This window comes from Ranitomeya imitator, chromosome 8, assembly GCF_032444005.1.
Source record: "Ranitomeya imitator isolate aRanImi1 chromosome 8, aRanImi1.pri, whole genome shotgun sequence".
Taxonomy (NCBI): domain Eukaryota; kingdom Metazoa; phylum Chordata; class Amphibia; order Anura; family Dendrobatidae; genus Ranitomeya; species Ranitomeya imitator.
In genome coordinates this window covers 193,182,590-193,208,442 of record NC_091289.1, presented here as the reverse complement: position 1 = coordinate 193,208,442, position 25,853 = coordinate 193,182,590, and the positions used below count along the sequence as shown (strand labels likewise).

Here is a 25,853-nt window from a genome sequence, read left to right as displayed (position 1 = left end):
CTATATTCCATCATAATAAATACCCAGATCTACGTCCTTCTACAGAACCTAATAATTGTATGATACAATATTGTTCTGCTCCAGGAAGACATCCAGGCCTCTCTTGAACCCCTCGACTGAGTTCGCCATCACCACCTCCTCAGGCAAGCAATTCCAGATTCTCACTGCCCTAACAGTAAAGAATCCTCTTCTATGTTGGTGGAAAAACCTTCTCTCCTCCAGACGCAAAGAATGCCCCCTTGTGCCCGTCACCTTCCTTGGTATAATCAGATCCTCAGCGAGATATTTGTATTGTCCCCTTATATACTTATACATGGTTATTAGATCGCCCCTCAGTCGTCTTTTTTCTAGACTAAATAATCCTAATTTCGCTAATCTATCTGGGTATTGTAGTTCTCCCATCCCCTTTATTAATTTTGTTGCCCTCCTTTGTACTCTCTCTAGTTCCATTATATCCTTCCTGAGCACCGGTGCCCAAAACTGGACACAGTACTCCATGTGCGGTCTAACTAGGGATTTGTACAGAGGCAGTATAATGCTCTCATCATGTGTATCCAGACCTCTTTTAATGCACCCCATGATCCTGTTTGCCTTGGCAGCTGCTGCCTGGCACTGGCTGCTCCAGGTAAGTTTATCATTAACTAGGATCCCCAAGTCCTTCTCCCTGTCAGATTTACCCAGTGGTTTCCCGTTCAGTGTGTAATGGTGATATTGATTCCCTCTTCCCATGTGTATAACCTTACATTTATCATTGTTAAACCTCAACTCAATACAACCTGTTACAGGGAAGCAATCATCACAATATCACCTGTTGTTTAAATCTAATATTTGCTTAAAATTGATTTTTTTAAAATATTTTGGGTGATTTTTTCCCCCCATGTGATAGTTCTGGCTTTGCTGTCTGACAGTGTAGACTAGAGTCAGGGCAGGCCTGGTGGCTCTGGCCCTTTAAGGCTTGTTGTGGTTTCTATGGCAACGGAATGTAGCACACAGTCCTGTATCTGAACATTCCATTGGGAGACAAGCGTCTGAGCGCAGGTAATTGTGGGCGATTCTCACCTGGGAATAGCCGGTATATACTGTATACCTGCCCGCCTATATATAATGGGCACTGCCAGCAGCTGGCACCCTGATTAACCCTTCATCTCTCTCCAGGACAGACGCAGCCTGGCAAAAAGTCTGAGTAAGGGCTTATTCACACCACTGCATACTGTCCATACATCTCATGGGTATTAATGCTGCAAATTCCTCCTTGTCGTGGCTTTTCTTTCATTAAATCTGATTTTTCATTGTATTTTTGTGTTTTTTAATATTCCGCGTGCTCTCGGGATGGTGTTTTTGGAGGCACTTTTCTGTTAAATTTCTTTATAGAGCTTGAGAAACTCCTGTAAAAACAAGTTACAATGCAAAATAAAAAATATGAAAAAGCCCATGGTATTTTTACAGGTGCATGGAGGAGTCGCAAGGTCTAATTTTTCGGGGGTTGCCCATGAATGTGTTGCCCTATTGCAGATAATAATGCAATATACAAGTATATAGTACCGCTAAAAGGTGTCAAGATAATGCTGCCATATAGCTACGTGGTAGTGCTATAAAGTGCCAATATAGTTTGTCAAATACAGCGCGTAATACTGTTACATAGTATTTACATAATATTGTTATAAAGTCCGAAGATAATATTGCCTAACAGAGTCACATAATACTGGTGTTTACTGTCAAAATAATGCTGCCATATAGAGCTAACATAATATAGTGTCAAGATATTAATGCCATATAGATACATAAAACTACTGTAAAGTGCTGAGACAATACTGCCACATAAAGTTACATCATTCCGTTTCGTACAAAGATAATACTGCCATAGAGCGATTATACTATACTGTTATAGCGTGCCGTGTCACTCACATATACCCAGTACCATAGAGTACATTACCCAGATAATAATGCGTTATCGTGGCCATATAATAATGCCATATAGATACATAAAACTACTGTAAAGTGCCGAGACAATACTGCCACATAAAGTTACATCATTCCGTTTCGTGCAAAGATAATACTGCCATAGAGCGATTATATTATACTGTTATAGCGTGCCGTGTCACTCACATATACCCAGTACCATACAGTACATTACCCAGATAATAATGCGTTGTCGTGGCCATATAATAATGCCATATAGATACATAAAACTGCTATAAAGTGCCGAGACAATACTGCCACATAAAGTTACATCATTCCGTTTCGTGCAAAGATAATACTGCCATAGAGCGATTATATTATACTGTTATAGGGTGCCGTGTCACTCACATATACCCAGAACCATACAGTACATTACCCATATAATAATGCGTTATCGTGGCCATATAATAATGCCATATAGATACATAAAACTGCTATAAAGTGCCGAGACAATACTGCCACATAAAGTTACATCATTCCGTTTCGTGCAAAGATAATACTGCCATAGAGCGATTATATTATACTGTTATAGCGTGCCGTGTCACTCACATATACCCAGTACCATACAGTACATTACCCAGATAATAATGCGTTGTCGTGGCCATATAATAATGCCATATAGATACATAACACTACTATAAAGTGCCGAGACAATACTGCCACATAAAGTTACATCATTCCGTTTCGTGCAAAGATAATACTGCCATAGAGCGATTATATTATACTGTTATAGGGTGCCGTGTCACTCACATATACCCAGTACCATACAGTACATTACCCATATAATAATGCGTTATCGTGGCCATATAATAATGCCATATAGATACATAACACTACTATAAAGTGCCGAGACAATACTGCCACATAAAGTTACATCATTCCGTTTCGTGCAAAGATAATACTGCCATAGAGCGATTATATTATACTGTTATAGCGTGCCGTGTCACTCACATATACCCAGTACCATACAGTACATTACCCATATAATAATGCGTTATCGTGGCCATATAATAATGCCATATAGATACATAAAACTGCTATAAAGTGCCAAGACAATACTGCCACATAAAGTTACATCATTCCGTTTCGTGCAAAGATAATACTGCCATAGAGCGATTATATTATACTGTTATAGGGTGCCGTGTCACTCACATATACCCAGAACCATACAGTACATTACCCATATAATAATGCGTTATCGTGGCCATATAATAATGCCATATAGTCCCCACATAATGCTGCACCTCAATCCCCAAATAAACCCCCCGCTAACTAATCCTGCATCGTTTTTGTTTGGTGCCCCCTATGAAGCGGTACCCTGACAACCGCCCGGTTTGCCCCCCTCTAGCGCCGGCCCGGCTGCCCTTTGTGACTTCGTCTGACCTTCTGGATCTCTTACAGGATCCCGACCGATGATCTGACAACATGGAGGAACGATATCTGGTGTCGGCCTCGGAGGACATGTTACTTGCACATGGGCGCTCCCTGGATAATTGTCGGACCGCGGAGCTCGAGAAACTTGTGATTTTAGATTTAAGTAAGCAGCTGTTGAGGCAGGTGAAGGTCCTGGCCTCCTGCTCGGCCCTCAGGTCCTGCACCCTGGCTAATAACTACCTGACGGACGTCGCGGCGCTGAGGAGCTGCGTGCACGTCGTCACCTTAGACCTGCACGGGAACCAGGTGAGGCGTCTTATGGCCGTTGTAAATAGTTTTCAATATGATGTTTAAATACAACGTTGTTACTTTCTTTTATAAACAGCGCCCCCCTTCTTCATTGGCCGTTCTTGGTATTGCAGCTCGGTCTCGTGTTTAATTTCTATTGAGAATTTCTCTTTAATTTAAAGGGGCCGTCCCATAACCACCATTTATCCGCTATCCACAGTACAGCCGATAACTGTATGATTGCTCCATCCATCCAGATAATGAGGGTGTGGAGCCGTACTGAGCATGTGCAGCCGCTGCCTCCGTCACGTCTGTAGGAATGGAGGTGGCAGGCGCTCCCTATCGCTCCATTCACACAGTGCACTTTGGGCCTCACGTTCTCATGGCCTCACCAGGGGTCTTAGCCATCAGATCCCCCGGGAATCACATATTTATCATCTAGTCTGAGGATAGGTGAAAAATGTTGTTTATGGGACCAACCCTTAAAGGGTAAAGTCATCTTAAAGGGATGTTTGAGATTGGAAAAATCTTTTCCACTTTCTCCCAAAATAGTCCAATAGTCTAAGCTCGGATTTGCATCTTCTGTACAACCACTTAATATTTAAAGAGGAATACACGGTGACTGTTTCCAGAGGCATCATTACTCCGACTACTCCTATTTTAGTTTTATCAGATTGCACTTTAGCCTCATTAAAGTGTTAAAATACAATGTGACCAATTTATTAAAGAGGAAATCCATCCTAAAAACGGGGGTTTTAGGAATTAAAAAAAAAACATGGTCACTCTGGTCCACAGGTTCTTTATTCTTTTTATTTTTATATAGTGCTAACATATTCCGCAGCGCTTTACAGTTTGCACACATTATCATCACTGTCCCCAATGGGGCTCACAATCTAAATTCCCTATCAGTATGTCTTTGGAATGTGGGAGGAAACCGGAGAACCCGGAGGAAACCCACGGAAACACAGGGAGAACATACAAACTCTTTGCAGATGTTGTCCTTGGTGGGATTAGAACCCAGGACTTCAGCGTTGCAAGGCTGCTGTGCTAACCACTGAGCCACCATGTGGCTGATATTGCAGTGCACATGCTGCGGAAAAAAACACGCGGAAACGTAGCGTTGTTTATTCCGCAACATGACAATTCTTTGTGCGGATCCCGCAGCGGTTTACACCTGCTCCATAATAGGAATCCACGGGGTAAAACCGCAGGTGGAATCCGCACAAAAACGGCATAAAATCCGTGGTAAATCCGCAGGTAAAACGCAGTGCTTTTTACCTGCAGATTTCTCAAAACAGGTGCGGAAAAATCCGCAGAGGTTTCATCTACGTGTGCCCGTACCTGACGACCGGTTACCAGGTCACAAGTGTCCAGTTTTTGCTATTATTTTATTCCTGCTGCTCCCCTGAGACTTTCTGTTTTTCTTTTTTTTTTACATAGATCATAGAAATATGGTCATTTTTACTTAACGCTAATTTTTATAGTCTTTACCATATTCTCTGGCTGTCAGACACATTTTTTTTTATATCAAATACATTACAATACATATAAAAAAGCAAAAAAAAACCTGCACAATTTAGGTATCAATACGTCCATAACAACCTGGAAAAAAAGAACAAAGCAGGTGATTTTGTATGAAACGCGCATAGTAAAAATAATAAAAAATAAAATCAAATAAAAAGTATAAAAATATAATAATTCATTTTTTTTTATTTATGCAACTACAAAAAAATAATCTAAATTACACAGTAATTTATCTGTACCCCAAAACAGCGGCAAAAAAAGAAAATAATCAATCCTGCGTAAAACAAGACCTGGTGTTGATGAAAAATAGATGAAAAACATTGACTGGTTGTTAAGGGATTAACAGAATTGACGTCAAAGGAGCAACAATGTGTCAATTTCCTCACATGTAAAGCGCTATAGAATAAATGGCGCTATAATAATAAATAATAATAATAATTTCCAGTAACCGCGGCCCGGACTACGTAAACTTTCCGGACTCTGGACCCATGAGAAACGTCGCACTGATTCCAGGAGGGTCACCTGTACTTTTCAGAATAGTCAGAAATACCCATACAATGGCCAAATAATAACCCACAGAGTCGCGCAGGACAAATAGCACAGCGCAAGATACAAGAACCTATTATAAACAACCTATAATTAAAATGAAGAAGTTGTGGAGACCCAAGAACTTTCCTCTAACTTTTGGATTTGCGACTCACTTAGAAAACAGAGGATGAAAAGAGTTTGCAGCGTCTCATTTATTTTTAGTGAAGGAACCCGGGAAGCTTCCTGTTGAAGTACAATAAGGACAATTTAATTGCAAGAGCATAATTTATCTTCTCGCCACTTTCTCCCAGCTGACAGCGCTTTTAATCAGGTCTATAAGTGCCATCAGGTGACCGCGCTGTCCATTGTTGCATGAACAAATGAATGTTAAAAATAAAGTCATTTAAATATACAGAGAATCTGGGGAAAATGGTCTTTCGTGACGAGCGTCGCCAAAAATATCTTTTTTTAAAATGTATGAAAATTAAATGTAATTAACTTTAACATAATTCGTCATTGCCAAGAATACTTTGGGCAGGAGAATGTTATAAAGAAACAAAAGTAATGTGAGCATTCCTAATTAGGTAGTCCACACCATGAACCATATGCATCCACATACTTTTCTTGGTTCATCAGTTCCTCGGGGGCGGAGCTTCGTTATTGTAACAGAGGTCAGAGTAGGAGAGCGAGGGTTGGACTACGTCTCATTTAAATACCAATTTCACACTGTTTCTTTCAGATTCAGAATCTTCCAGATCTGGAATTTTGGAGGCAATTAGGGAGCTTGAAGCTGCTGTATCTGCATGACAACCGCATCAGAAGTGTGGATAACATCGAATCCCTGTCCTCCTGCCCAAATCTCACCGGACTGACCCTGTATGACACGCCGCTGAGCCTGCAGAAGGGTTACAGGCATATAGTCGTCAATAGCATATGGTCGTTAAAAGCCCTGGATAACTTTGTTGTTTCCGATGAAGAAATCATTGAAGATTGGAAACTCGGGGGAAGGTTCAAGGCTCTTAACCCTGAATTATACATCGACATGTCACCTGTACCCAGCAAGGTAATGTGAGATGGAGATAACAGCGGAGTACGGCCTTAGAAAATAACGTATATGCGGTATACATGACTTCTAAAGAACCTAGGGTCCACCATAAGAAATCATTTGAGGGTCCATTCTGGAATTTTGCAGAACAGGTGCACGTCCACTTTTAAGAGCAATGTCCATTCTTTTGTTATCATGTCGCACACAGGTCAGAAGGCCCAATGGTTATCATATTAGGAACCCCAAAAAGTGATAAAGCCAAGGTGAAAATGGGTCCCCATTAACTCATGGTCTCCTCCCGAATGTGTGGATAAGGCCCCAATATAACGATCGACCAATAGGATATTCACTTTTGCTAATAAGTGATTGAGCACATGGGCACATATAATGTTAAAGGTGAAGGTACACCGTCACGTAAGGAAATATTATCATGGTCCCACCGGCTGTTAGAGCAAAGTTGCCTTCAAACGTTATCATTTGGAGGTTCCCTTATCTCCGAGCTTTATTAATTGGTTCCTTTGAACCAATCTGGGATTTTTATAACGATTGTTAGTCTTAAAACAGGCAAACAATATTTGATCTATGGTTCCGACTCCTGGCACCGCTGCCGATCAGAAGAATGATGGAGACAAGGACTCATCGCCCACATTGTCTACTTCTTATACGGCCAGTCGCACCTAAAACCTTTGAATTCATCTTACGGTTCTAAGTCTCCCCGATCAGATCTTGATAGCCTGTCCGTCAGGAAGTGAATCCATAAAAAGCCCTGGATTGATATTGGTTTCAATAAGAGACTGGTCAACACAGCTGCGAAACGTGCAATCGGAGATACTATGGAGTATGGGGGGTATTGGTTCTAGCAGATAAAGAGGGGGGGGGGGGGTTAAGCTGAGAAGACCCTACCGGATTCCGGGAATGTAGACCAAAGTCTTCTTGTATACTGTAATACAATAGTATTGTAGTATATAGCCTAAGGGGTCACATGTTCAAGTCCCCAAAGGGGACTAAAAAATTAGGGTAAAAGGAAAATATAAAAATACAAATTCTTCACTTATTTTTTCCCTCTTAAAATAAAGAAATGAAAAATATTTGTTTTTGCCAAATACGTAAGTCTGATTTATCAAAATATCAAATTCATTAACCAATACGGAAAAAAATAAAAAGTCATGGGTCACAGAAAAAAATAGTCAAAAGCCACTTTTATTTTCTTTTCTTTTCTTTTCTTTTTCCAATATCAAATTTTTATTTTACCACTTGAATAAAATATAATACATATACAAGTTTGGAATCGTTGTAGTCATAAAGAAGTGAATAATTATGTTATTAGGTTATTTTTTCCGAATAATGAACACACACACACAAAAAAAAAGCCAAAACACAACGGTAGCGGTGAGACCCGGATTTTTGGCACTCCCACAGTTGGGAAATGATTAAAAAAAAAAATGGAGTGTTGACAAAAATATCTACAATGTTATAAATCTTTTTAAATAAAAATCAAAGATAAAAGCACAACGCGTTTCGGCTGGTAACATCCTTCCTCAGGTGCCTATATCTTCTCATCATTGAAGGGGTAGATGGCACATATGTGGAGGTATGTGGAGGGTCCCCATTGCCGGGTGCAGGCATCATTAACCCCTTCGGTGCTGAGACCATTTAGGCACCTGAGGAAGGTTGTTAGCAGCCGAAACGCGTTGTATTTTTTATCTTTGTTTTTAATAATGGTGTCATTCAAAATTTAAATCGTCTTGCAGAAAAATGAGCCCTCATCATACGGCTGGGAAGATGGAAGAATAAAAAGGGTATGGGACTTGTAAGAAGGGGAGGAAATAAGAAAAGTAAAAAATGAAAAAGTGTCCGATTGGGAAATGGATTAAACCTCAGAATCTAGAACCTTCGCTGTAATCTTTGCAACGCAAATGTAAAGATAAGTCTACGTCTCATCTGCCGAGAACTCGTATGATAAATCCAGCAGTGAAGATTCTTCTCCCATTTCCTTTAAGAAGCCGGAAGCTGGTGGCGCGTGCGTTACGTCTTGGGTGTAAAGGTTAGAGAATCCCCTGCAGACGCCTCCAGTAATCGAGCTCGTCCTTTCGAGAATCTTTGTGGCCTTCCTTTATGGCCCACGTATCGGAGGCTCGGGCTGTTACACATTAATCAGACGATACTTTGTTTATTGGAAGGCGAAGTTACGAACGCTCCGTCTCCGCGGTGAATCTTCAATGTTTCATGCGTAATCCTGAAACGAGCGCCTGTGCGCAGCGTCTCTCCTTTTTTGGGAATCGCGTGCGCCATTGATTGTGCTCTCCTTATGTTGCAGGTGTTCAGCCTGGAGAATGAAATGAAAGCGGTGGACGAAATCATTAGAGAAATCAATCGCGTTCTGGCGACTTGTTCCCCGGTGCTAATTGTCCAGAAATGGATCCGCGGATATTTACTGCGTCGGAGGATGGGGTGCGTGCCGCACGGTCACTCTCGGTTTATGTTTGTTTTGAGCAAAATTGGCAACAAAAAAAAAGAAGAAAAAAGAAAATCGTGTTTGAGAAAGTGGTTTATGTCCCCATAAAGTGTGTGGCCCCAGCGTGCCGTGAACATGCTGCTACGTAACAGTAATAGGCTCCATAAAGCGCCCGCGCCTCTCTGCGCTCCGATCTTCAGGGTGAAATAAACGCTTAAGTAGCAAAGTCTGGAGGGCAGAGAAAAGAGGCCTCTCCAATGTACGGAGGACTGGGAAGAAAATGCAGCCGCGGAGTTCAGAGGCTCGATGCACAATATCCGCCCGTAAAATAAGGTGACCGGCCAGAGAGCATGGCCGCAACCTGCAGCCCCGACATTACATGGAGGTCATAATATTCACAAGATGACAGTCCAGCCACTACCACCCAGCGTCTGCTACATGTAATGGCGCCCAGGAGACCTAGAGAGTGCAGCTCTGGAGTATAATACAGGATGTAACCCAGGATCAGTAATGTAATGTATGTACACAGTGACTGCACCAGCAGAATAGTGAGTGCAGCTCTGGAGTATAATACAGGATGTAACCCAGGATCAGTAATGTAATGTATGTACACAGTGACTGCACCAGCAGAATAGTGAGTGCAGCTCTGGAGTATAATACAGGATGTAACTCAGGATCAGTTATGTATGTACACAGTGACTGCACCAGCAGAATAGTGAGTGCAGCTCTGGGGTATAATACAGGATGTAACTCAGGATCAGTAATGTAATGTATGTACACAGTGACTGCACCAGCAGAATAGTGAGCGCAGCTCTGGGGTATAATACAGGATGTAACTCAGGATCAGTAATGTAATGTATGTACACAGTGACTGCACCAGCAGAATAGTGAGTGCAGCTCTGGAGTATAATACAGGAGGTAACTCAGGATCAGTAATGTAATGTGTGTACACAGTGACTGCACCAGCAAAATAGTGAGTGCAGCTCTGGAGTATAATACAGGATGTAACTCAGGATCAGTAATGTAATGTATGTACACAGTGACTGCACCAGCAGAATAGTGAGTGCAGCTCTGGAGTATAATACAGGAGGTAACTCAGGATCAGTAATGTAATGTATGTACACAGTGACTGCACCAGCAAAATAGTGAGTGCAGCTCTGGAGTATAATACAGGATGTAACTCAGGATCAGTAATGTAATGTATGTACACAGTGACTGCACCAGCAAAATAGTGAGTGCAGCTCTGGAGTATAATACAGGATGTAACTCAGGATCAGTAATGTAATGTATGTACACAGTGACTGCACCAACAGAATAGTGAGTGCAGCTCTGGAGGTATAATACAGGAGGTAACTCAGGATCAGTAATGTAATGTACGTACACAGTGACTGCACCAGCAGAATAGTGAGTGCAGCTCTGGAGTATAATACAGGATGTAACTCAGGATCAGTAATGTAGCTGCAGCGCCCCAGAGATCTGGTTGTTGCAGTATGACACTCTGCCGCTAAAGGGAGTGATGGTACGTCTGATGGCACTGAAGGAATTCTACTGACCAGGTATCACCAGCACACACTACACTTCACACTCCGGCCACTAGGGGGAGACAAAGGTTTTATTTATTGGGCCACTCCTCACACTGGTAAAACTAGGGGTTGGGGAGGAAGTTAGGCAGAAGCTGACTGGGTTGTATTCAGGTAACATCCCGTGGCAGGGGGTGTTGCAGGGAGAAGACACAGGGGGGTCCCTGTCAGGCGTGGGAACCTGGCAGGCACCTAGCGACCAGAATAGAACGTTACGGAACCGCGCCTGCACACCCCGCGGCGGTATCCTAAGAAAGAGACACGAAGCGAAGGATATTGTGAGACAGTGAGAAACGAGATCAAGCACAAAGGAGAGCCAGTAGTAGTTGTGCCGTGAAACCGAGGCAACATCCTACTGAGGCGCGTAGCCGGTGGCCGGAACACCGAGGGAGTAACTGACTCTAGGCCTTACTTCAAACTCCGCAGGACAGTTAATTATAGGTTGGCTGTCTCACCTAAACACCTACGAAGACATAGGGGGCAACAGTGGGAAAGGGGCGTCTCTAGGTTCCCGGAAGACCTCCAGGCCTTCCCGTCATACGGGTGCGTCCTAGCCAAAACTTATCTGGGGGACGTTGAACTAGAAACATCTGGAACACATTAGAAAAAACGAACGAATGAGAACAGAAGTTGTGAGGACTATTCCGAATGCTCAGCAGGGTAGGACTACAACACACAGGTGCTAGTAGTAGGCAACGATTTCCACCTGCAAAGGGAACTCTGGATGTGCCCATCGGACCGGCCGGTCTCTGATAGCCCTGTTAAGCGTGCTCTGGATTGAGGATCCTGAAGTCTTCAGTAAAGAGGTAAAGAGACTGCAACCCTGTGTCCTCGTTATTGACTGCACCTCACACCATCACCATCCTCCTTACTGGGAAGCCCTGGGGACACACTTCACCTGTGGGAAGGTATACCATCTAGCTGCCATTCCATCACCCCAGCGGACCCCACAGCAGCGTCGGTCACCCTGACCGAACACCACAGGTGGCGTCACGAATCCCTGACAGACTGCACCACCTTTATTGGACGCCCCTTAGCAGGGTCACGGACCGGGTCTAGCCACCGTGACAGCCTCAGAACCGAACCAGAGAGGCCCGGTACCGAGAACTCGTGGCCCTGTGTCTGGGGGCGATCCATAGCATTTTCTGTACTTGCCACATATTTCTTAATTAAGGGGATAACAACTTTCTTAAGTATACTGGATCTCCTTTCGATATGGCGATTTCCCTGAATAGAAACCTTGATCACGATGGCATTGCCTACAAGTTGACACTTGCTACTTAGAGTGCTGTATGGATGACTGACAGCCGTATCTGTGTATTTGTGCAGAGGTCGAACTGTCAATCATGAAGTACATGCCGCATCGGGGACGTAAAACCCACAAGGAGCCGGGATTACACGGGTGACACTGAATCCTTCCCCATTACATTGTGTCATCCTGCTCATCTGGGCAAATTTCATAATTTTGACATTTTTTGTTTTCATTCCTTCCAGCCTTCGCTCCACACACACGTTTTCAGTCTGCGGCCTTCCGTTCCTGCAGTCTCGCTGCTATTTTCGCTCCACTGTCCACTCATCCCCTGATCCGGATAATGCCGCTGAGTTTTCCTCCGGGAGATATACCTGTCTGGGTGAAGAGTTAGCAAGTGAAGGGAGAGCGCCGCGCAGGCGGCTGGGAGATCGCTCACAGCTAAGGAGGGCGCTGGGACTTAGGGAGAAGTGATGGCGACATAAAAAAGAAAAATGAAGTATCCGTATAGGAAGTAAAGTAAGATACAGAAAATCCAATCTTCACTATGGCGGCGACGCGAATCACCGTTATTAATGTGCAGGGTCACAGTGCGACTTTCCATCCTTCATATATTACCCCGGGCTTAGAATATTTGCAAAGTAGGCTAGAAATAATTCTCTGGGTCTATATTCACAGCTTCACTCCTCCGCTGGAGACCAAGAGGGTGAAATTACATTACTGGGGAAGTCGGGAGCGGAGGGCGAGCCCTCCTGCTAAAGCCGTGGTGGAACCGAACTTGTGGGACCTTCCGTTGAACCGCGGACGCCTCCCGGAGATTATACAGGTAAAAATGGAAATAAGGGATCGATATGGAAAAAAAAAATGCCTTAAAGGGGAAGTGTATATTATATATAGGGTCAGCAGGACGTCCGTTCACCTATTAGTCAATTTCTTGCTCTGGAGGACCTGACATGTGTAATGCTTCATTCTTCCTGCGGAGGTGCTGCAGCAGATTTGTTTTTGCTTCCAGGATCACCCATTACTTACAGCTGTTTCCTCCTCTTGGGAACATGGTTTAAGACCCCAGTAAAATGCGTTTAGAGTACGTATTTTACCCGTGTGTTGCTCACATAGAGCACGCACCCTTTATAGTTTACAGGGCTGTTCATACTTCTTTTTTCAAACCTATTGACTGAAAAAAAATAGGTGACATCCATTTTTCATCCAGATCAAACTTGGCCTTTAAATGAACGGATCAGTAAAAGGAAAAAAGCAAAAAAAAAACCGCAGCAGACAGACGCCATCTATGTGTCATCTGGTTTTGCTACATGATCCGTAAGGCTATGTTCACACTCAGTGTTTTTCTTTTTCTGTAGCAAAACATGATCTTTTGGCAGGAAAGAAGCTGCAGAAATAAAAGCATTTTTTCCTGGTTTTACATGTTTTTTTTTTTTTCTCGAGTTTTTTATGCGTTTTTTTGCTGCGGTTTTGGCATGCTCGATTTGTCTCTTGTGTACGCTGATAAAGTTTCGTGTTGAAAAAAAAAAAAGTCCTATTCCGTAGAATCAGGTTTTGGCACAAAAAATGCAGCAAAACCTGATACCTGCGTTTTTGGTGCATTTTTTTCAGCAATTTTTCACCGCCCATTCATTTCAATGGGTGAAAAACGTGGAAAGAAGTGACATTGTCCATTGTGCAAAAAAACCACGCAAAGCACAAAATACTGAAGACAAAAGAAACAATGCGTGCATGAGAGTTCTGACATCTCATAGACTTTGCTGGTGCTGTAAAACGCAGCTAAAAATTAGCAGCATAAAAAAAAGTACTTAAAAAAACGCTGCAAAAATGCCCAACGTGAGCTTAGTCTAAGAAAAACATGGGAAATGTATTTGTTTTTTGCACTGAACAAAATAGATAAGACACTAATACTAAAAAAGGACACACTGCCACCCGTGCCAAAAATACATGAAAAACTGATCTTTTTTTTCTTTTTCTTTTTTTTTTCTTTTTTTTCTATGCAAAAACATAATTGACATTTGGACGAGGCCTAAAGCTAAGGATTTTCCCAGATGTAATTTCAATGTGTATTGTAAATTTTTGTCGGAAAGTAGAGTTTCCCTTTAATCGCCGATAATGGCAGCGATGTGGCTGGCGACAGCCCTGCTTTATGGAGGACGGGGGAGGTTATCGTCACTGCCGGAGTTAAATGCAACATAATTTGAGGAGATGGGACGGTGGCGTGATGAGATGGGACGGTGGCGTGATGAGATGGGATGGTGGCGTGATGAGATGGGACGGTGGCGTGATGAGATGGGACGGTGGCGTGATGAGATGGGACGGTGGCGTCATGAGATGGGACGGTGGCGTGATGAGATGGGACGGTGGCGTGATGAGATGGGACGGTGGCGTGATGGGATGGGACGGTGGCGTGATGAGATGGGTTGGTGGCGTGATGAGATGGGTTGGTGGCGTGATGAGATGGGTTGGTGGCGTGATGAGATGGGACGGTGGCGTGATGAGATGGGACGGTGGCGTGATGAGATGGGACGGTGGCGTGATGAGATGGGTTGGTGGCGTGATGAGATGGGTTGGTGGCGTGATGAGATGGGATGGTGGCGTGATGAGATGGGACGGTGACGTCATGAGATGGGACGGTGGCGTGATGAGATGGGACGGTGGCGTGATGAGATGGGTTGGTGGCGTGATGAGATGGGTTGGTGGCGTGATGAGATGGGATGGTGGCGCGGTGACTTTGCGGAGCAGGAGGACGCGATTTCATGGTGCTTTTTTCTATTACTGATATTTAACAGCCTGTGAGAAGAGTAAGCAGCGCTCCGGACCGGCCGCCGGTGACGCACATTACGGTGGATCTGTGGAAGCTGCAGCGAGACGTTCTGCAGGTGAGGAGCGATAAAGCTCAGAGAACCAGCGGCGACATTACAGAATAACCCACGAGGCTCAATGTCCACAAATAATCTCACAGCTGAAATGACCGTTTTTTGTTAAAAATGGAGAATGAGAACATTTCCAGCACTTATTAGACCGAGTACAATGAAGTCAGCTTTGTCATCTCTGTTACTGCCAATGCAGAGCGCAGCACCCAATAACCAGCACGTCTCCACTGCTGCGCTCTGCATATGCAGCGACCGAGATGACAGAACATGGGCGGCTAGTGACACACGTGCTGCTTTTACGTTTTTACTAAGAACTGCTCTTAGGTTTTTACTCTTTTTCTAACCTTAGCTAGGGTTAAAGGGAATCAGGTTTTTGCTATTTAATCTGATAGCAGCATAATGTAGGGCTCTTATCCGCACCATGCCCACTCACACAACTGGACTGTCACCCCCTGGCCTTTAGTGCTGTCACTCCCACTACCACAAGCAGCCCCCTCCAGGTCACTTGTTCTGCACCTCAGGGCCTTGTCCTCACCGCGCGCACTCACACAACTGGACTGTCACCCCCTAGTCAGAAGCGCCATTCAGGCCCTCACCAACTCACAAAACCGGACTCCTGGTCCTTGTTCTGCCCCTGAAGCCCTTGTCCTCACCATGCTCACTCACACTGCTAGATGGTTCCCTCCTGGTCATTAGTGCTGTACTCCAGGCCCTCGTCCTCACCATGCTTACACTACTAGATGGTTCCCTCCTGGTCACTAGTGCTGTACTCCAGGCCCTCGTTCTCACCATGCTTACACTACTAGATGGTTCCCTCCTGGTCACTAGTGCTGTACTCCAGGCTCTCGTCCTCACCATGCTCACTCACACTGCTAGATGGTTTCCACCTGGTCACTAGTGCTGTACTCCAGGCCCTCGTCCTCACCATGCTTACACTACTAGATGGTTCCCTCATGGTCACTAGTGCTGTACTCCAGGCCCTGATCCTCACCATGATTACACTACTAGATAGTTCCCTCCTGGTCACTAGTGCTGTACTCCAGGCCCTGATCCTCACCATGATTACACTACTAGATAGTTCCCTCCTGGTCACTAGTGCTGTACTCCAGGCCCTCGTCCTCACCATGCTTACACTACTAGATGGTTCCCTCCTGGTCACTAGTATTGTACTCCAGGCCCTCGTCCTCACCATGCTTACACTACTAAATGGTTCCCTCCTGGTCACTAGTATTGTACTCCAGGCCCTCGTCCTCACCATGCTTACACTACTAAATGGTTCCCTCCTGGTCACTAGTATTGTACTCCAGGCCCTCGTCCTCACCATGCTTACACTACTAGATGGTTCCCTCATGGTCACTAGTGCTGTACTCCAGGCCCTGATCCTCACCATGATTACACTACTAGATAGTTCCCTCCTGGTCACTAGTGCTGTACTCCAGGCCCTGATCCTCACCATGATTACACTACTAGATAGTTCCCTCCTGGTCACTAGTGCTGTACTCCAGGCCCTGATCCTCACCATGCTTACACTACTAGATGGTTCCCTCATGGTCACTAGTGCTGTACTCCAGGCCCTCGTCCTCACCATGCTTACACTACTAGATTGTTCCCTCCTGGTCACTACTGCTGTACTCCAGGCCCTCGTCCTCACCATGCTTACACTACTAGATGGTTCCCTCCTGGTCACTAGTGCTGTACTCCAGGCCCTGATCCTCACCATGCTTACACTACTAGATGGTTCCCTCATGGTCACTAGTGCTGTACTCCAGGCCCTCGTCCTCACCATGCTTACACTACTAAATGGTTCCCTCCTGGTCACTAGTATTGTACTCCAGGCCCTCGTCCTCACCATGCTTACACTACTAGATAGTTCCCTCCTGGTCACTAGTATTGTACTCCAGGCCCTCGTCCTCACCATGCTTACACTACTAGATAGTTCCCTCCTGGTCACTAGTGCTGTACTCCAGGCCCTCGTCCTCACCATGATTACACTACTAGATAGTTCCCTCCTGGTCACTAGTGCTGTACTCCAGGCCCTCGTCCTCACCATGCTTACACTACTAGATAGTTCCCTCCTGGTCACTAGTGCTGTACTCCAGGCCCTCGTCCTCACCATGCTTACACTACTAGATAGTTCCCTCCTGGTCACTAGTGCTGTACTCCAGGCCCTCGTTCTCACCATGCTTACACTACTAGATGGTTTCCTCCTGGTCACTACTGCTGTACTCCAGGCCCTCGTCCTCACCATGCTTACACTACTAGATGGTTCCCTCCTGGTCATTAGTGCTGTACTCGAGGCCCTCGTCCTCACCATGATTACACTCGTAGATGGTTCCCTCCTGGTCATTAGTGCTGTACTCCAGGCCCTCGTCCTCACCATGCTTACACTACTAGATGGTTCCCTCCTGGTCACTAGTGCTGTACTCCAGGCCCTCGTCCTCACCATGCTTACACTACTAGATGGTTCCCTCCTGGTCACTAGTGCTGTACTCCAGGCCCTCGTTCTCACAGTGCCCACTCACTCTTACAACTAGACAGTCACCCCATGGTCACTAGCGCTGTATGGGATGACCTAATAACCACAGTGCCCACTCACACAACTGGATGGTTACCCACCTGGCCACTAGTGCCATTCAGGCCCCTGTCCACACTTTGCCAACTGACACTACCAGTCCTCACCTGGTGACTTGTTCTGCACCTGAGGCCATCATCCTCATCATTACCACTCCCACTACCAGATGATTCTATCCTGGTCACCGCTGCTGTCCTCCAGACCCTTGTCCTCACAGTACCCACTCGCTCTTACAACGCAACAGGCACCCCCTGGTCAGTTATCTTCACAGCGCCAACTCATAGAACTGGATGGTCACCCCATGGTCACTAGCGCTGTACCCCAGACCCTTGTCCTCACAGTGCCCACTCACACAACCGGATGGTCACCCCCCTGGCCACTAGTGCCATTCAGGCTTCCGTCTACACTTTGCCAACTCACACAACCAGTCGTCACCTGGTGACTTGTTCTGCACCTGAGGCCATCATCCTCACCATTACCACTCACACTACCATGATGATTGTATCCTGGTCACCACGGCTGCACCCCAGACCCTTGTCCTGACAGTGCCCACTCGCACAACCAGATGGTGCTCTTCTGGTCACTTCACAGCTTTTTCTTTTCTTTGGTACTCTGGCTACTTTAGTCTCTCGTTACGTGGACTGACCCCTCGCAGGAAACAGTTCATGCCCACGTCAACATGGTGGTGAATCAGAGCAAGCGCACACATATATATCTTTCTGCCGAGGTCGTTCTGCCCCAACACATCAAAAATACAATTGTTAAGAAGGTGCCCGACGTCCTCCACCCTCTCCACAGAGTCACACGGCCTTTCTCCTGTATGCAGAGGGTGTATCTGGAATATACCGGTCACAAGAACATAAACACTAAATAATCCGCGCAGAGTCGTGCTGCGCCATGATTGACGTTATCTGCTCCTGTCAGATTTTCCAAGGAATAGAAGATTCAGACTGTAATATAAGAAACATCTGCCATCTTAAGAACCTCCAGTGACTCACCGCCCAGGAGAAGCAAAATACATTTATTATTAGCCTGCTAAGTGGGAATTCAGCAGCCGCTCTCCATGGGATTCAGCATCTAGTTCACTTTCTTGATTGCTTTCCCTTCGGAGATAAATCTAGGCAAGAGTTAACAGCGAGACGGAACGTGTGAATCATTCCCAGCAGTCGCCGCTTCATCTGCTGTTTATCCAATCTCCAGCAAATATTCTGGACTGATACCGGCGTCATGTACGGAAAAAAAGCCCCAAAAATAGTCAAAAAGTCACTGAGTCATAATCTCTCAAGTTTAATACAGGTTCTCTGTGTCTGGAGGATGCAGGATTAAATGCATCGTCCATCGATTTCAGCTCACCAAGAGTATGTTTACCCAGGGCTGATACGCTGCTGATTTTTCATCTTCTCGGCAGAAAACTCCACTTCAAAATTATCATCAAAAACTGCTTTAAATGCTCTTTGAATATTCTTTGATGTGGATTTAAAAGTTGGCCCACTTCAAAACCAAGAGTAAGTTCACACTGAGCTTTTCTACTTGTTTTTTTTAGACTAAATCTGCTTCAAAATTCTCATGGAAAACCACTGCAAATGCTCTTTGAACACTTTTTGATGTGGATTTTGAAGTGTATCCATGTAAGAAGAGTCACTGTGAACCGACCAGTACCAGCTAAATAGACATACTGCTGGATAATTTACCTGTGGATTCCATTCTTTGTAATCTGTTGGAAATCTGCACCAAAATCCGCTACAGATCTGCATGTAACTCTCACTACTGTTGCTGCAGATTTTCTGCACATTCCCAAAAAACGAACGTTATCACCAATCCAAAAGATGGAATCACTGGGGTGCAATGGCTGTAATCCTGAAAACAAGGCTCTGAAATATTCTGAATGGCACGGGATTAGTATGATCCACTCCACTCACTTTATATAGGACTTCCGGAGATTGTGGGGCGCTGTACTCGGAGGCAGTCTCATAGACAATGAATGGAGTGGAGGAAGAGCATGGGCTCCTCTGCAGAGCTCCGGTCCTGGGATACAGAGCCCCGTTTTTGGTATCACTGGGGGTCCCTACATATGGACCTCCAACAGTCATAACGTTTATACCTATCCTATTGATGGGGATTATGTTCATTTCTGGGAATAACCCTTTAATGACCATTATGTGTATTCGTTACTAGATATGTATTTTCCAGAGTTTTTCATTCCTGCAGCCTGTAGACCATTTCTCCAGCAATGAGAATACGGAATTCATTGCAAAAAAGCTATTTAAGCTTCTTGGATTTATCAGCTTAGCTTTAAATACTCATTCTGCTTGGTGGCGCGGAACCGGCACTCAATCTATAAACAATAAAATGATGATGAGAGTAGGAGTCATAAATTCTACATTGTACAGTAAATCGGAGAAATTAATGCCGACTTCTGCATATCTGGAAATGATCTCCCGTAACTGCTCCCCCTTCCTTGGGAGCGTGCCATCTGTCCAAATATTGACATGGAACAGATAAATGCCCTGTACATTAAAAGCATCTCTTCTTACAGGGGAAGGGACTCTGTCAATACAACATATAGGCGGCCAAAGAATAGGCATCATGTGGCAGTGTATGCTCCCCCCATTCCATGCATATGCCCCCATCCTTGTATATGCTCCTCCATTCCATATATATGGCCCCTAAACCATGTATATGTCCCCCATCCTGGTATATATGTCCCCCGTCCTGGTATATATGTCCCCATCCTGGTATATATGTCCCCATCCTGGTATATATGTTCCCCATCCTGGACCCACTCTGGTATATATGTCCCCATCCTGGTATATATGTCCCCATCCTGGTATATATGTCCCCATCCTGGTATATATGTTCCCCATCCTGGACCCACTCTGGTATATATGTCCCCATCCTGGTATATATGCTCCCCATCCTGGTATACAGTACAGACCAAAAGTTTGGACACACCTTCTTATTTAAAGAATTTTCTGTATTTTCATGACTATGAAAATTGTACATTCACACTGAAGGCATCAAAACTATGAATTAACACATGTGGAATTATATACTTAACAAAAAAGTGTGAAACAACTGAAATTGTCTTATATTCTAGGTTCTTCAAAGTAGCCACCTTTTGCTTTGATGACTGCTTTGCACACTCTTGGCATTCTCTTGATGAGCTTCTAGAGGTAGTCACCGGGAATGTTCTTCCAACAATCTTGAAGGAGTTCCCAGAGATGCTTAGCACTTGTTGGCCCTTTTGCCTTCACTCTGCGGTCCAGCTCACCCCAAACCATCTCGATTGGGTTCATGTTGTGAATTCTGTGGCAGAGCTCCCTCCTGTGGTCACTAGTGGTACTTCGGCTGATTCTCTCTGTGAGCTTCTGTTGGTGGAGGGAAGTGGTACTGCGGCTTCTGAGTTTTCTCCCTCGGGTGATCTGGTGAGGTCGTTAGGTGCTTCTCTACTTAACTCCACCTAATGCTTTGATCCTGGCTTCCTGTCAATGTTCCAGTGTTGGACTTGCTTTTCCCTGGATCATTCCTGTGGCCTGCTGCTCTGCATAGCTAAGTTCTTCTTTGCTATTTGTTTGCTATTTTTTCTGTCCAGCTTGTCTAATTTGTTGCTGGAAGCTCTGGAACGCAAAGGGTGTACCTCCGTGCCGTTAGTTCGGTACGGAGGGTCTTTTTGCCCCCTTTGCGTGGTTTTCTTTAGGGTTTTGTGTAGACCGCAAAGTTACCTTTTCTATCCTCGCTCTGTTAAGAAAGTCGGGCCTCACTTTGCTGAATCTATTTCATCTCTACGTTTGTCTTTTCATCTTAACTCACAGTCATTATATGTGGGGGGCTGCCTTTTCCTTTGGGGTATTTCTCTGAGGCAAGGTAGGCTTATTTTCTATCTTCAGGCTAGTTAGTTTCTCAGGCTGTGCCGAGTTGCATAGGCAGAGTTAGGCGCAATCCACGGCTGCCTCTAGTGTTGTTTGGAGAGGATTAGGGATTGCGGTCTGCAGAGTTCCCACGTCTCAGAGCTCGTTCTATGATTTTGGGTTATTGTCAGATCACTGTATGTGCTCTGACCGCTATGTCCATTGTAGTACTGAATTGCCTTTCATAACAGTACAGGAAGCCCAAAGTACTAATGATTCTCAATAGAGGGAAAAAAGAAGTTCTGAGACCATTTTTTTTTCTTTGCACTGTGTTTTGCCTTTTTTTTCCCCTAGACATTTGGGTGGTTCAGTACACAGGTGTAGCGCTGGACATTAGAAGTCTGTCTTCATTTGTGGATCAGCTCTCGGCAAGAGTACAAAAGATTCAAGACACTATTGATCAGAAAGCTATGTTAGAACCAAGAATTCCTATTCCTGATTTGTTTTTTGGAGATAGAACTAAGTTTCTGAGTTTCAAAAATAATTGTAAATTATTTCTGGCCTTGAAACCTCGCTCCTCTGGTGATCCAGTTCAACAGGTTTTGATTGTTATTTCTTTTTTGCGCAGTGATCCTCAGGACTGGGCATTTTCTCTTGCGCCAGGAGATCCTGCATTGAGTAATATCGATGCGTTTTTCCTGGCGCTCGGATTGCTGTACGATGAACCTAATTCAGTGGATCAGGCAGAGAAAAATTTGCTGGCTCTTTGTCAGGGTCAGGATGAGATAGAGGTATATTGTCAGAAATTTAGAAAGTGGTCCGTGCTCACTCAATGGAATGAATCTGCGCTGGCAGCTATGTTCAGAAAGGGTCTCTCTGAAGCCCTTAAGGATGTCATGGTGGGATTTCCTATGCCTGCTGGTTTGAATAAGTCTATGTCTTTGGCCATTCAGATCGGTCGACGCTTGCGTGAGCGTAAATCCGTGAGCGTAAATCTGTGCACCATTTGGCGGTATTACCTGAGCTTAAACCTGAGCCTATGCAGTGCGATAGGACTTTGACCAGAGTTGAACGGCAAGAACACAGACGTCTGAATGGGCTGTGTTTCTACTGTGGTGATTCCACTCATGCTATCTCTGATTGTCCTAAGCGCACTAAGTGGTTCGCTAGGTCTGCCACCATTGGTACGGTACAGTCAAAATTTCTTCTGTCCGTTACCTTGATCTGCTCTTTGTCATCGTATTCTGTCATGGCATTTGTGGATTCAGGCGCTGCCCTGAATTTGATGGACTTGGAGTATGCTAAGCGTCGTGGGTTTTTCTTGGAGCCCTTGCAGTGTCCTATTCCATTGAGAGGAATTGATGCTACGCCTTTGGCCAAGAATAAGCCTCAATACTGGACCCAGCTGACCATGTGCATGGCTCCTGCACATCAGGAGGTTATTCGCTTTCTGGTGTTCCATAATCTGCATGATGTGGTCGTGTTGGGGTTGCCATGGCTACAAGCCCATAATCCAGTATTAGATTGGAAATCCATGTCGGTGTCCAGCTGGGGTTGTCAGGGGGTACATGGTGATGTTCCATTTCTGTCAATTTCATCATCCACCCCTTCTGAGGTTCCAGAGTTCTTGTCTGATTACCGGGATGTATTTGATGAGCCCAAGTCCGATGCCCTACCTCCGCATAGGGATTGTGATTGTGCTATCAATTTGATTCCTGGTAGTAAATTCCCAAAAGGTCGACTGTTTAATTTATCCGTGCCTGAGCACGCCGCTATGCGCAGTTATGTGAAGGAATCCCTGGAAAAGGGGCATATTCGCCCGTCATCGTCACCATTAGGAGCAGGGTTCTTTTTTGTAGCCAAGAAGGATGGTTCGCTGAGACCTTGTATAGATTACCGCCTTCTAAATAAGATCACGGTTAAATTTCAGTACCCCTTGCCATTGTTATCTGATTTGTTTGCTCGGATTAAGGGGGCTAGTTGGTTCACCAAGATAGATCTTCGTGGTGCGTATAATCTGGTGCGAATCAGGCGAGGAGATGAATGGAAAACTGCATTTAATACGCCCAAGGGTCATTTTGAGTATCTAGTGATGCCATTCGGACTTGCCAATGCTCCATCAGTGTTTCAGTCCTTTATGCATGACATCTTCCGAGAGTACCTGGATAAATTCCTGATTGTGTACTTGGATGACATTTTGATCTTCTCGGATGATTGGGAGTCTCATGTGAAGCAGGTCAGAACAGTTTTTCAGGTCCTGCGTGCTAATTCTTTGTTTGTGAAGGGATCAAAGTGTCTCTTTGGTGTGCAGAAGGTTTCATTTTTGGGGTTCATCTTTTCCCCTTCTACTATCGAGATGGATCCTGTTAAGGTCCAAGCCATCCATGATTGGACTCAGCCGACATCTCTGAAAAGTCTGCAAAAGTTCCTGGGCTTTGCTAATTTTTATCGTCGCTTCATCTGCAATTTTTCTAGTATTGCCAAACCATTGACCGATTTGACCAAGAAGGGTGCTGATTTGGTCAATTGGTCTTCTGCTGCTGTGGAAGCTTTTCAAGAGTTGAAGCGTCGTTTTTCTTCTGCCCCTGTGTTGTGTCAACCAGATGTTTCTCTTCCGTTCCAGGTCGAGGTTGATGCTTCTGAGATTGGAGCAGGGGCTGTTTTGTCGCAGAGAGGTTCTGATTGCTCAGTGATGAAACCATGCGCTTTTTTTTCCAGGAAGTTTTCGCCTGCTGAGCGAAATTATGATGTGGGCAACCGAGAGTTGCTGGCCATGAAGTGGGCATTCGAGGAGTGGCGTCATTGGCTTGAAGGAGCTAAGCATCGCGTGGTGGTATTGACTGATCATAAGAACTTGACTTATCTTGAGTCTGCTAAGCGGTTGAATCCTAGACAGGCTCGTTGGTCGTTGTTTTTTTGCCCGTTTTGACTTTGTGATTTCGTACCTTCCGGGCTCTAAAAATGTGAAGGCGGATGCTCTGTCTAGGAGTTTTGTGCCCGACTCTCCGGGTTTGTCTGAGCCGGCGGGTATCCTCAAGGAAGGAGTAATTGTGTCTGCCATCTCCCCTGATTTGCGGCGGGTGCTGCAAAAATTTCAGGCTAATAAACCTGATTGTTGTCCAGCGGAGAGACTGTTTGTCCCTGATAGGTGGACCAATAAAGTTATCTCTGAGGTTCATTGTTCGGTGTTGGCTGGTCATCCTGGAATCTTTGGTACCAGAGAGTTAGTGGCTAGATCCTTTTGGTGGCCGTCTCTGTCGCGGGATGTGCGTGCTTTTGTGCAGTCCTGTGGGATTTGTGCTCGGGCTAAGCCCTGCTGTTCTCGTGCCAGTGGGTTGCTTTTGCCCTTGCCGGTCCCGAAGAGGCCTTGGACACATATCTCTATGGATTTTATTTTTGATTTTCCCGTTTCTCAAAAGATGTCAGTCATTTGGGTGGTCTGTGATCGCTTTTCTAAGATGGTCCATCTGGTACCCGTGTCTAAATTGCCTTCCTCCTCTGATTTGGTGCCATTGTTCTTCCAGCATGTGGTTCGTTTACATGGCATTCCAGAGAATATCGTTTCTGACAGAGGTTCCCAGTTTGTTTCAAGGTTTTGGCGAGCTTTTTGTGGTAGGATGGGCATTGACTTATCTTTTTCCTCGGCTTTCCATCCTCAGACTAATGGCCAAACCAAACGAACCAATCAGACCTTGGAAACATATCTGAGATGCTTTGTTTCTGCCGATCAGGATGACTGGGTGTCCTTTTTGCCTTTGGCTGAGTTCGCCCTTAATAATCGGGCCAGCTCGGCTACCTTGGTTTCGCCATTTTTCTGCAATTCTGGGTTCCATCCTCGTTTCTCTTCAGGACAGGTTGAGTCTTCGGACTGTCCTGGTGTGGATACTGTGGTGGACAGGTTGCAGCAGATTTGGACTCATGTAGTGGACAATTTGACCTTGTCCCAGGAGAAGGCTCAACGTTTCGCTAATCGCAGACGCCGTGTGGGTCCCCGACTTCGTGTTGGGGATCTGGTTTGGTTATCTTCTCGTCATATTCCTATGAAGGTTTCCTCTCCTAAGTTTAAACCTCGTTTCATTGGTCCGTATAGGATTTCTGAGGTTCTTAATCCTGTGTCTTTTCGTCTGACCCTTCCAGATTCTTTTTCCATACATAACGTATTCCATAGGTCATTGTTGCGGAGATACGTGGCACCTATGGTTCCATCTGTTGATCCTCCTGCCCCGGTTTTGGTGGAGGGGGAATTGGAGTATATTGTGGAGAAGATTTTGGATTCTCGTGTTTCTAGACGGAAACTCCAGTATCTGGTTAAATGGAAGGGTTATGCTCAGGAAGATAATTCCTGGGTTTTTGCCTCTGATGTCCATGCTCCCGATCTTGTTCGTGCCTTTCATGTGGCTCATCCTGGTCGGCCTGGGGGCTCTGGTGAGGGTTCGGTGACCCCTCCTCAAGGGGGGGGTACTGTTGTGAATTCTGTGGCAGAGCTCCCTCCTGTGGTCACAAGTGGTACTTCGGCTGATTCTCTCTGTGAGCTTCTGTTGGTGGAGGGAAGTGG

At 45.1% G+C, this 25,853-nt stretch overlaps 1 protein-coding gene across 2 annotated transcripts in view; it reads left to right on the top strand.

The window, feature by feature from the left end:
- The first annotated feature begins 969 nt into the window (after positions 1 to 969).
- Positions 970 to 25,853, top strand: part of LRRIQ3 (leucine rich repeats and IQ motif containing 3) — a 38,743-nt gene continuing 13,859 nt past the window's right edge. Inside the window, exons 1-6 of one of the 2 annotated variants that reach the window (XR_011315110.1) lie at positions 970 to 1,038; positions 3,361 to 3,639; positions 6,413 to 6,736; positions 9,036 to 9,169; positions 12,681 to 12,828; positions 14,795 to 14,884. Coding sequence is in view for 1 of the 2 variants with exons in the window: in XM_069738276.1 (XP_069594377.1) it covers positions 3,385 to 3,639; positions 6,413 to 6,736; positions 9,036 to 9,169; positions 12,681 to 12,828; positions 14,795 to 14,884 (951 nt within the window). In the remaining variant the exon portion in view is untranslated. The remainder of the gene's footprint in view (positions 1,039 to 3,360; positions 3,640 to 6,412; positions 6,737 to 9,035; positions 9,170 to 12,680; positions 12,829 to 14,794; positions 14,885 to 25,853) is intronic. The other variant, XM_069738276.1, reaches the window with a different exon arrangement.